The 12,046-nt window shown below is 58.5% G+C and overlaps 1 protein-coding gene across 1 annotated transcript; it reads right to left on the bottom strand.

Annotated features, from left to right (window-relative positions):
* Positions 1-279: 279 nt before the first annotated feature.
* On the bottom strand, positions 280-8,494 carry LOC119846040 (atherin-like). The gene is made up of 5 exons (XM_038379158.2): positions 7,450-8,494; positions 3,239-3,638; positions 2,633-2,726; positions 1,957-2,068; positions 280-1,271 (listed from the first exon to the last, which is right to left on the bottom strand). Exons 1-5 carry the CDS (start codon positions 8,170-8,172, stop codon positions 1,113-1,115), a joined length of 1,488 nt encoding a protein of 495 aa, XP_038235086.1. The 5' UTR covers positions 8,173-8,494; the 3' UTR covers positions 280-1,112.
* Positions 8,495-12,046: the final 3,552 nt, after the last annotated feature.

The following is a 12,046-nucleotide window of genomic DNA, read 5'->3' as shown; positions in this document are numbered from 1 at the left end:
GTGGGAATAATTTCACTAGATTCCCCTCCCCTCCCAGAACTGGGGACAGAACCCAGGAGCCCTGACTCCCACAAAACCAACCGCTAGCCCATATTCTCATTCCAGAGCCAGGCACAGCATCCAGAAGTCCTGATTCCCAGCCCCCTCCCAAAAACACCTCTCTTTAGACACGACTCATCTCTCGGCTGTCCTAAGCTCTGCCCTCCCCCTCCCATCCTGAAAGGGTCCTGAAATATTAACTGATTGGTGTTTCTCTTGTTTTTAAGATATATATTTTTATTTTAAAAAAAGGAAGGTGGGGGGGAGGAGAGGGTGCGATATTAAAAAGCGACTGGGTAGCAACCATTGATATGTAAAAAAACAAAACAAAAACAAATTTTACCCCCCTGCCCAACCAGAGAATAAAAAGGATCCCCTGTTAAAACCTTCCCCTGATGCAGGGCACCCCCCAGTGCCCCACCCACCCCAAAAAATCCCTGCTCCACCCCATCCAGACAGCAGGGAGACCAGATGTTGGGGGTGAGGGGAGATCAAACCAGAGTGCCATGTCCTGAGTCGGGGGGGGGAGGGGGGAGGAGAGCTAAAAGAGGCCCCCACCAAAGTCCTCAGACATCTCCTGGGCATGAAATGAGCGAAAAATCCAACTCTCCCACCTGCCCCCAGCTTGAAATGGCCAACAATGCTACGATGTGAGACTAACCAAGGGAATAAACACACATTGGAGGAGCAAGGGGGCAGTGCTGGGCACCAATTCCCCCCTCCCCCCAAAAAACACCCCTGTAAACCCCTCCTCCGAATCCTACGCCTTCACTCCCTCCCCACCGCAGGTTTTCTACCCCTCCCCAGCCACTTGGGGGTTAATTACGAGAGGAGGGAGGATGCTGCTAGGAAGCCAGGGTCCTTTCCTGGCTCTCTTCCCCCCTGCACCAAAAGCCCCAGGCTGATTGACACCCCGCCATCATCCGTTTCCATGGAGATAGAGGGATGCTGGGAGGGCTGATTCCCGAGACAGCCAGGGAAGGGGTGCAGCAGGCAGGGAGGGGACCAGCAGGAGGCGGTGGCTGCTGGCACAGTCCCGCTTGGCCCCAGCTGCGACCCCCCCGTCTCCCTGCTCAGCCCAGAAAGGAATCCACCTCGTCCTCCTCGAAGTGGCTCTGCTGCAGCACCTTGATGTGGTACTCGTAGATCTTCAGCGCGGGGCCCAGGCGGATGGACAGCCCGGTCAGGACGTCTGTGCGCTGCATGAGCAGCAGGGACTTCCCGTCGATCTCCTGCAAGGGGCGACAGAGGAAGGGTTAACAAGGCTGGGGAATGGGACCCTTCTCCTCTAGGAGACTGGTTCTCGCCACACAATGCTCCCTGCCTCTGAGCTGGCAGCTGCCCCCACCCCTGAGCACTGACCCAGAGGCACCAGAATGGGAGGGGTCAAGGCCCATCCACTTTTCACCACAGGCCCGGCCCCCCTACCAAGCCAGAAGCGGGAGCCCAGCCAGGTAAAAGCGGCCCCGGGAGCCTAGGGAACCGCAGACCCTCCACCTGCCTGGAGTGGGGGGGGGCCCCCCAAGCACCCGACCCATGTCCCCACCCCTTAAGCCCCCTGCCCAGGGCAAATGGAGGGTCCGTGCCCAGGCAGCTGTTATCAAGGCCCAGCTGCAGCTCTTCAGCCCCCGAGGCCCCACCCCCAGGCCAGGCCTGTACCAGAGCCAGGTGAGGGTAAGAGCCGTACGAGCAGCTGTGGGGAGCAGCAGACCCTCAACCTGCCCTGGGACAAGGGCTGGGGGCTGCTCTCAGGGCCTCCCACCTCCAGGTGGAGGGGCCCAGGCCCCGCTGCCCAGCTCCAGCTTCTGGCTTGGCTGTGGGGCAGGTCCTCAGGAAAAGGGGCAGGGCCATGGGGGGGTGGGGCCTCAAGCCCCTCCCCCCACACTTTCAGGAGGGATCCATCAGCCCTGCACTGACCTGCTCCTGAAAGGCCAATGCCTGCTCTGCAAATCCAGCCTCTGTGAAATAATCCACCACGTCCATCACTGTCCAATCCACGGGGTCCGAGGGCTTCTCCTTCTTCACCGAGCTGGGCGGGGGAAAGGGGAACAGAGCCATCAGGGTCCCGGCCACAACCCTCATCTCCCAGGCAGACACAGCCCCCACCCTGCCTTCATCACCAGGTCTGAACTCCCCTGCCCCATCCCCTCCCACACCGGGGGGAGTCCCATGACATCTCGAGGGGTGGGGCTGGGAGCCAGTCCCTCTCTGCAACAGGGGTCTCCAGACAGCCAAGGATTAATGGAGGCAGGAAGGGAATGGGGGAGCTGCCAGAGCATGGAGGGCCTTGCCCAAGCCATGGTGGTGGCAGGCCCTGGAGGCTCCCATTGGGGTGGGACACTGGTGCAGCCGGGAGTCGCTGGGGGAAGCAGCAGGGAAACATGTCACATGTGGAGATTTAAGGACCTAGCCGCCGGGGATGAGGGTGGAGAGAGCGGGTTGATAACCAGGGGGATAGGGGACATTTTAGAGCCTGACTTGCTCACACGGGGCTCACAGATTAAATATCAGCCCCGATGCTGGGCAGAGGGAGATCCTCCTGGTGGCAGCAAGGGGGACGGGCAGGCAAGAAGTCAACGAGTGCAGGACTTACACGCAGCTGAACGGTGTCCCGTCTGCTGCCTGGACACCTGGACGCCCGGGGGACAAGGGCACAGGGGGGTCCGCACCCGCGACAGCTGGAGAGACTGCAAGCAGGAGAGAACGAGAGAGAGATGTCAAGCACAGCACAATCATAGACAGGGCTTTTACCTCCCCGTGGAACATGAGGAAACCAGCCTCCCGCACTCCCCTGATGTCCTCCAGCTCGACTGATGCCCCTCAATCTTGTCCCATAGTCCTGGTTTTCCTCCCGCCCCTAAAGTTCTGCTGATGCTCCTCGATGCTGACCCACAAGCCTCTACTATCCCAGCCCTGGGCTCCCCCTTCCCACAGCTCTTCCGATGCCCCTCAATCCTGTCTTGCAGCCCCCTGGATATTCCAGTTCCAGAGCTGTCCCCAAACGCAGACACAGCCAGCACAGCGGAATTTCACAACATCCCCAAGGCTGAGACCTGCCAAACTCATTTCACAGGTGATCTCAGCCACTGCACCTCATCAGCCTCACCCTTCCCCCCTCTCCGCCCAAAGACCCTTGGTTTCCCCTTACCCCCTTTCTCTAAGAGAAATTTCAGCCCCTGGAGTCTCCCCACTCTGATACCTGCTCTGTCTGGCTGCCCGTAGGAGCCCCCTTCCTTCTTGCCCATCCCGAACTGCTGGCAGGCACTTTCCCCAGGGGAGCAGGCCTTGGCATGACACCTCTCGCTGCCTTCACGGTGGGGGCGCTCGGAGCCTTTGTCCGGGGAGTGCTCCTCCGGGGGGTGCAAGTCCCTGGTGTGGCCACCCCCCGCGGGACAGTCCTTCCCACCACGCCTGCTGTCCTTACAGTCCCCGTTCATCTGGCTCTGCTCGGCGGGGGCTGCTTTGCCGTCACTCTCCAACCCAGCCCCGGCGCCCGCCCCCTCGTAGTCCGGAGCCTCGGAGCCCTCCGACATGGTGGAGGCCTCGTCATCCTCCTCTTCCTCCTCCCCCTTCTCCTCCGATGGCTCCTCCCCGGCCTTCTGCGGGCACCAAGAATCCAGAGTTAGAGACCCCAGGACAAGGCATCTTCTGGGCAAGGCTGGGGCTCCTGGTTTTACCCACCATTGGGCCCCATCTAGCCACTTTTTCTGACTCAGGACCGCCTGCTAACCCAGCCCTGGGCTCCACGCCCACATCAGCTCTGCCAATGCCCCTCAACTCTGCCTGGAGCCCCCTGCTAGTCCAAATCTGGGTCCCCATCCCAGTTCTGGTGGTGCCCCTTGATCCCAACCCGCAGCCCTCCACCCCCACTATTCCAGTCCCCATACTCCCTTCTCCAGCACTCTGCCTGCTCTAGTGTTAGGCGACTCTTAGGGTACATCTAACCACAGCGAGTTGGTCACAGCATAAAAATTGATCCTCAAACAGCAAGCTGCTGGGCTACCAAACTACCTCATCAGAAGAGACTTCCTCCTGGAGAGCGCCAGCTGCCACGGAGACCCCTCTGCCGGAGCAGACTACTGGGCACATGACCAGCTGGACCCATTCCTAGAAGCACCAGGACCACTTTGACTGTGGCAGCACTGGACTGGGGAAGAGTTTGTTGTAAACAAAGGGTGACCAGATAGCAACTGTGAAAAATCGGGACAGGGTGGGGGGTAGTAGGTGCCCATATAAGAAAAAGTCCCAAAAAACGGGACTGTCCCTTTAAAAACAGGACATCTGGTCACCTTAAATTAACATGAGCTTTGGGCGTAGAAATGGGTCAGAAGCAGCATGGTCCAATGTATGTAGCACCAGCCTAGAAGTCAGGAGACCTGGCTCTATTCCCAACTCTGAAACTGGCCTGCCGGGTGACCTTGGGCAAGTCACTGCCCTGCCCTCTGCCTCAGTTTCCCCAGCTGTAAAACAGGGATAATCCTTCCTTTGTCAGTCTACCTTATAAATTCTCTGGGGCAGGAACTGTCTCTCTCTCTCTCGCCATATGCCTGTGCAGCACTCCGCACAATGGTGGGTCCCTAATCTCAGATGGGGGCCCCTGCTGCACCCAGCCTGAAGGGGCCCACGCCCCCCGCCCATTTCAGCTGGGGCATCTAGGTGCTAATCTAACTCAAACAAAAAAAATGTCTGAAGCAAAACCAGGAGCTCCCAATTTAGTTTTAACAGAGCCTGTTAAAATAGCTCATTAGGATTTAGAAGATATTACACCCCCGCACCCTTCTGCTTTTAAATGGAACAAAAATGGTTTAAAAAAAAAAAAAGTAGAAATAGAAAATATACCTCCCCCTTTGTTCTTCTACAATCACCGCAGCAAAAACAGAGTGAAAGTCCAAGTTCTTCAGCAAGATCTGGCTCTCCTTTCATCAGAGGCCTCCCCCCAGCAGACTGCCTACCTGAGGAAGCCATGCCAGAGATGCCTGGTTTGTTATTGCCGGGCTGCCAGCCAGGCCCATGCAGAGTGCTCTCATTATAGTTATATTATGTTAGTGCCCAAAGGTCCCAGTTAGAACTGTGCTGGGCACTTCATAAAGAGAACACAGCCACCCCCAAAACACAGGCAGAGATTGTAGGGTTGCCCAGCAGGCCTGCGTCAGGGGTCCTGGATTGTTAAAAGATGGGAAGCAAAGGATAGGATCAGATGGTCAGTTTTCACCATGGAGAGTGGTAAATAGTGGGGTCCCCCAGGGATCTGTACTGGGACCCATTCTGTTCAACATATTCCGAAATTATCTGAAAAAGGGACAAACAGTGAGGTGGCAAAGTTTGCAGATGATACAAAATTACTCAAGGTAGTTTAGTCCAAAGCGGACTGCGAAGAGTTACAAAGGGATCCCACAAAACTGGGTGATTGGGCAACAAAATGGCAGATGAAATTCAATGTTGATAAATGCAAAGTAACGCACATTGCAAAACATAATTCCAATTATATGTACAAAATGATGGGGTCTAAATTAGCTGTTACCACTCAAGAAAGATCTTGGGAGTCATCGTGAATAATTCTCTGAAAACATCCACGCAGTGTGCACGGCCATCAAAAACTAACAGCATGTTAGGAACCATTTGCAAAGGGAAAGACAGTAAGAGAGGAAATATCACAATGCCACTATATGAATCCATGGTGAGACCACACCTTGAATACGGCATGCAGTTTATGCAGAATATGGCATGCCCCATCTCAAAAAAGACAAATTAGCATTGGAGAAGAGCATCAAAAATGATTAGGGGGATGAAACAGCTTCTGTATGACAGATTAAAACACCTGGGACCGTTCAGTTTAGAAAAGAGACTAAGGGGGAGGGGTATATGATAGAGGTCTATACAATCAGGAGTGGTGTGGAGAAAGTGAATTCAGAAGTATTATTGACCCTTTCACATAACACAAGAACCAGGGGTCACCCAATGAAATTAACAAGCAGCAGGTTTAAAACAAACCCAAAGAAGTTCTTCTTCACACAACACACAGCCAGCCTGTGGAACTCGTGGCCAGGGAATGTTGTGGTGGCCAGAAGTGGAACTGGGCTCAGAAAAGAATGAGATACGTTCACAGAGGATAGATCCTGCAATGGCTATTAGCCAAGATGGTCAGGGAGGCAGCCCCATGCTCTGGGTGTCCCTAAGCCTCTGACTGCCAGAAGTTGGGACTGGATGACAAGGGGTGAATCACTCACTAATTGCCCTGTCCTGTTCGTTCCCTCTGGTCACAGTCACTGCTGCAAGACAGGTTACTGGGCTAGATGGACCACTGGGCTGACCCAGGAAAGCTGTTCTTATCATAAGGCTGTGCTGGGCCCAGCATTGGTTGCCAGGGGGCTGTCCGGCAGGGCTGGGGCCCAGCGCCCACGAACGGTTGCCGGGAAGCTGCTTGCAGGTTGGTTGTTCTTGGATGCTTTGCTGTGAGCGTAGCACTGTTTGAACAGACCCATCCATCACACAGACTGTCCAGACCAACGCATCACAGCCAGGGCAGGCATCATCGCCCGGGACCTTGCAGGGACAGGAGGCCTCAGCAGATCAGAAACTATGGCAGCGCTCACACCCTAAATTGGAACAATCCTGGACCTTACCCAACTCGATTCCCATGGCCACTTTCATTCTAAGCTCCTTTGACTGGCACTGCCCATGGTCCCTCCCACCCCAGATGCCCCATGGCACCCCAGGCATTCCTGCCTCTTGACACCTTGCATATCCTGTGACTCCCCAGGCACATACAGGAGCGAAAGAGGCAGCCCCAGGGCCTGGCCACTGGCACCTTCCCTGGAAACAAGCACCAGAGCAATGCCTGACCCCTAACTCCCTGGCAGCCCTGCCCCAAGCAAACCCCAAGCAAACCCCAATCGCTTTACTCCATGTACAGCCCCTTCCTATATACCCTCCTCCCAGATGCTGACCTCCCCTCCAGCCATCACCTTCTTGGGCAGCCCTTTCCACCCCACACTCAGGTCCTAACCCAAGCACCCCCTAAGTCAACCCTTTTCTGAGCTGAACCTCCCCTGGGGCCCAGGGCACTGCCCTCTGCTAACTGCCCCTCCCCCCACAGGGGACAGAGCACAGCTCACTCCCCCCCCCCGACACAGCCCCGCCCTTCCCAGACATTGCCCTTCCCTCCACCAGGGCACGGCTCACTCCCCCCGCCCCCAGACACTGCCCCTCCCGCTCCGGGGCCGGGGCACCGCACCCCCTTGCCCCACCCTGGTACTCACGTGCCACCTGCCCCAAGCCTTCCCCACCCCCGCCACTGCCCCTCTCCCCGAGTCACCGCTCATCCTCCCACTCCTGCCCGTCCCTCCAGGCGCCGGGGCGCCGCTCACCCCCACCCCGACACTCCTGCCACCGGCCCTCCCCCGCGCTCACCTTGCCCCGGTGCGCCCTGACGTGGGGGGCGCGTCCCTGGGGTCCCCTTTCCGCCCGGGCCAGGGCGATGCTGCCGAAGCGGGTCCTTTCCAGCCTCCCGCGGGCCACTTCCTCCTCCAACAGCCCCTGGACTCGGCCGCGGGTCACCCGGCCGCCCCCGGCCGCGCTCCCATCCCCGCCCAGGTAGCGCACGATCTCCCGCAGGCTGACCGGGGAGCTGCGCTCCGGGGCCTCCTCTTCTGGGGCCGGGGGCGCAGGGGGCGGCGGCCGCTCCCGGCCGGTCCTACGAGGAGGTGGCGGCGGCTCGGCGCGGGGCGCTGCCCGGTGGGAGCGGGGCGCGGCGGGGGCCGGTGCCCGCGGGGAGCGGGGCGCGGCGGGGGGCGCTCCGGGCGGGGAGGCGCGGTGCGGGCGGGAGGCGCCCCCGGGGCGCTGGGCCGGGGCCGGTGCCGGGGCCCCCCGGCGGGGCGGCTGGACGCGGGCGGCGTTGCGGTAGGAGATGCTGCCTTTGTAGCTGACTCGCAGCACCGCCCGCTGCTGGATCAGCTTCTCCAGCTCGGCCCGGGTGCGCTCGGGCTCCGGCCCGTGTCTCCGCCGCACCATGCGGCAGATGCGCTCCAGGTCCGGCCGCGCCTTGCGGGAGCGCAGCGAGTCGATGGTGTCCAGGATCCACTCCTGATAGCGGGGCGCCTCCTGCCCCGGCGGGGGCGGCGGGGGCCCGGCCATGCCGCCGCCTCCTCGTTCGCCCGGCCGGGGCCGCTACCGCCTCGCTGCCTCCCCTCCCCCGGGGGCTGCGCCCGCTGCACCGGCTCCTTCGGCGGGCCTTCTGCGGGCGGCTGCACGGTCCCGGCGCCGCTGGCGCTCCCCGCTGCACCGGCTCGGCTCGGCGCGCCGCCCCCTGCCCGCGCGGAGTCGCTCCTCCTTCCCCGGGCGCGATCCCCCGGCCGGGCTCCCCGGGCGCTGCCGCGGCTGCAGCTGGAGTCGGTGGCGCGCGGGCTGGTCCCGGGCAGGCAGCGCGAGCCCCTCCCTCCCCGCCGCACGCGCCGCCGCCCGGGACCCGCAGCCCCTCGCGCGGCTTAAGGAGGCGCCGCTGCCCGCAACCTCCCTTCCCCCGGCCGCTTAAGGTGGAGCCGGCGAGTTCCGAGTCCTGCGTGTGTCCCGGCACTCCGCCGTCCAGCTCAGCCCCTCACCCCTGCCTTTCTGACCCCCAACAACAGTCCTCACCGCTCACCCATCCCCATCTCCACCCCCACCCAGCATTCATCCCCCCAGGTCCCCTCCCCCGCGACCCACAGCAAACTCTTCCCTGTCCCCTTCCTGCCCCCTCCCCCAAACCTGCCCCTACCTCCCAGCAGCCGACTCCATCCCGCCGCAGTCGCTGCCCCCTTCCGAGGGGCTGAGCTAGTCCCCATCACCCCACTTCCCGCACGGGGAGCCGGGCCATGTCCCCGCTTGCGGCTGGCTTTGGTGGCTCTGCAGAGCGGCAGTGGTGGAGGCTTGGTCGCCCCTTTATGGGATGGGGGAGGTCATGGGGTGCTTCCATGACCCCCCTGCCCCGCACTCAACAACCAGGGGCTCAGGGTCTGGGCGAAGTGACCCTGGGTCCATTCAGAGCGGGGCCAGCTAAGCAAGGGTGGCTCAGAGGGGTGGGGAATAGAGCACGGAGCCTTTCTCCTCTAGGGGGCGCCCGTCTGGTGGGGGATGGGAATGGGACACAGGCGCCTGTCTGCCCTAGGGGGCGCTGCTCGTAGCAGTTGAACTCTGACCCGCTGCCCCCCCATTCTGCTGCCTCAGGGGCCCCCTGGCTGCAGTTCATTCTGGCCCCCAGCAGATGGGCCACCATAGCCTCTGAGGCAAGCAACTTGCATTAGCTCTCTTGGCTGCGGCCTGGTTAGTTACAGCCAGGCCCAAATGAGCCAGGGAGCCTGAACTCCTAAGCGGGGGGGCACATTTCTGGTGAGACACAGGGCCCAAGTCCCAGACAGCTGCCAGGGCCCAGGACTGTGGCAGCAAAAGCCTGAAAGCCCTTAAGGGCCCTTGCCGCTTGCCTGCTCCCCCGCTGGCAGGATTTTGCAGCCCAGCTGGCAGACCGACAGCAGCCGCTTTCCCTCTGCACGGCTGGCCGGCGCCAGCTGAAAATGCCACTCAGCCGTTCGCCCCGATTGTGCAGCCCCATGCCTGTTGGGTTGGATTTGCAGCTCTGGAGCTACCTGGCAGTCAGACCTGGCTCTCAAATAGCCTGGGCCCAGATTCCCAATTGACATCATGCCACTGGCATCACCTGGTGTCAATCGGCACCACTCCCTTAGAGTCCACAGAGGTGAACGACTGATGCCAGCTGAGGATCTAGTTTCTTATCTGGCTACTAGCCTCAACCAACGGCCCCTGGCGTGAGGGATGGTACCAGGCACAGCTCCGTGCAGGACATCTTGGGGTATGAGGCTCCAGCCAGGCACGATGAAGGAAGTGGGGTCAATGGGGGGACTGGAGTGAGAACAGCAGCCTTGGTTATCATCACTTTATAGATGGGGAAATGAGGCAGAGAGAAGGGTTCAGGTCACACAGTTAGTGGCACAGGACCCAGGAGTCCTGACTTCCAAGCCCCACCCGACCCTAACTTCCAGAGCCCACTCCCCTCTAGAACCCAGGAGTCCTGACCCCCAGCTCCAGCTACTCTGGCCTTACTCAGTAGATCCCGTCCCAGAGCTGGGAATAGAACCCAGGAGTCCCAGCACACAACCCCACCCCCACACTCATGCACCCCACCTTAACCACTAGAACATGGTCCCTTGGCATTGCTGGAAATAGTAGCCAGTCACAGGATCAGTCCTATGCCCTCTGACATGGGGGGTGGATTAGGAGGGGCCATGCTTAAAGCCACCGTGCTTCGCTAATCATGGAAGGCATCCAAAATGGTGGACAGGGACAATCTGTACAGATGTAGCCGACGTAGGCGGGGTGGAGAAAAGGACTTGGAGAATCCAGACTCCTGGGTTCTATTTCCAGTGGTGGGAGAGGAGTGGTGTCCAGTGGTTTGGGGTGGGGCTGGACACCAGGACGCCTGGGTTCTGTGTGTGCTGCACTCTGTAAGAGGGGAATAATACCTGACATACACATTAAAGACAGTCAACATGCAATCTCAGTGATTTTTAAAAAAGGAACTAAAAGTAGCTTAGGTCCAATGCCAGCCCCCACCCCAAAATGCTCTGCCAATTTTTACACACTGTTTAGGCCCTCCACTCATGTAAGACCCACACCAAACAAACAGGGAGATCTGCCCATAGCCAGACAGCAACAGAGATCCGAAAAAATGCTGCAAAGTATAAACTGGGCAAACTAGGAAGGCTATTTGCCTGGCTCCTGTCGCTGCAGCGATGCCGACCCCGACCGGTGAAAAATAACGATGGGCCTCTAACCAAATCTTGAGATTGGCTTCAAAATCATGAGATTTTATAAATACTTGGCAGGGTGTTTTTATTTACTTCCTGCTATGGGGACTTTTAAAAGGTCACCTGGTTCAAGCTTTTCTCTGCAGTGAAGAAGGCTAGACAGGGAGGGGTTTTCCACCTGAGGAAATTAACAGAAAGAGCTACAGTGGAACATAGTGACTCCAGTCAAATTTCCCCATGCAGACAAGCCCTGATTGCTTTTTAATCAAATTGGGGAGGCTCACATGATTTGGTGACTGGTGCCTTAAGAAGAAAAAAAAATCCCCACACACAAATCCTGTCAGCCTTGTGCCCAAAGCACAAAGGTTGCTACGAGTAACAATATGAAGGTTACATTAAAAAATTTCAGCCGGGTTCCTTTGTACAGGCAATGGTGCCCAGAAGCAGAGCGGGGCAGTTTTATCGCCAGAAAATGCTGATTTATAGACAACAAAACTTTTCAAGGACAAGTTGAAAGGTTTCTCAGGTCAAAACAAGACCCCACAGTAACCCAGTGGTTTGGGCACTCACCTCTGCTGTGGAAAAGCAAGGTCCTGCTCTGACTCACTCCAGTGTAGAATGGGAACAAATTTGAAACTCTCAAATTCTCTCACAAAACACAATCAGTTTCCAGCCCGATTGCGCTTGGAACCCCCTTGTGCGAGGGGCTGTACAGAAGGGCTCATCACTTTCATTTTATTCCTGATAAACTGCCTTTCATTCATAGGGGTTTCCTCTCTCCCCCCCACCACACCGGGAATTAGCTGGCATCTTATTACCTGATCCCCTTTGGAAGCAGATGCACACACATGGCAGGAGTTCCCCTGCAGTAAGGAAGGTGTGCACATATCCACATTTAGAGGAAAGTATTCTGCTTCTGGCAATCCCCCCCCGCTGCTAGCGCACGGCACTGCTGCACACCTGGGTCGGCCTGGCTGTTCACCTCTCCTGCCCTGGCCTCATAAGGCTAGATTATCGATTCAGACAGGACCACTGTGAGCACCTCCTCTGACCTGTGTAACACAGGCCACAGGACTTCCCTGAATCAACTCCTGTTGGAATTGAAGCTGATCGTTTATAAAAACCTCCCATCTCGAGTTAAACAGCGTCAGTGATGAAGAATCCACCCGATGCTTGGTGAATTGTTCCAACGGCTAATTACACCCCCTCCC

This window comes from Dermochelys coriacea, chromosome 20 (genome assembly GCF_009764565.3).
Source record: "Dermochelys coriacea isolate rDerCor1 chromosome 20, rDerCor1.pri.v4, whole genome shotgun sequence".
Taxonomy (NCBI): Eukaryota; Metazoa; Chordata; order Testudines; family Dermochelyidae; genus Dermochelys; species Dermochelys coriacea.
Note: the sequence above shows the minus strand (reverse complement) of the source record. Positions and strands in the feature narration are given on the sequence as shown.

Excerpts from the sequence above, each read along its gene's own strand:
- LOC119846040 (XM_038379158.2), bottom strand. The coding sequence starts at position 8,172 with ATGGCCGGGCCCCCGCCGCCCCCGCCGGGGCAGGAGGCGCCCCGCTAT. Across the intron at positions 3,639-7,449 it reads TCAGGGCGCACCGGGGCAAG|AAGGCCGGGGAGGAGCCATC; the intron begins GTGAGCGCGGGG and ends TGGTGCCCGCAG. Across the intron at positions 2,727-3,238 it reads CGGGCAGCCAGACAGAGCAG|TCTCTCCAGCTGTCGCGGGT; the intron begins GTATCAGAGTGG and ends TCCTGCTTGCAG.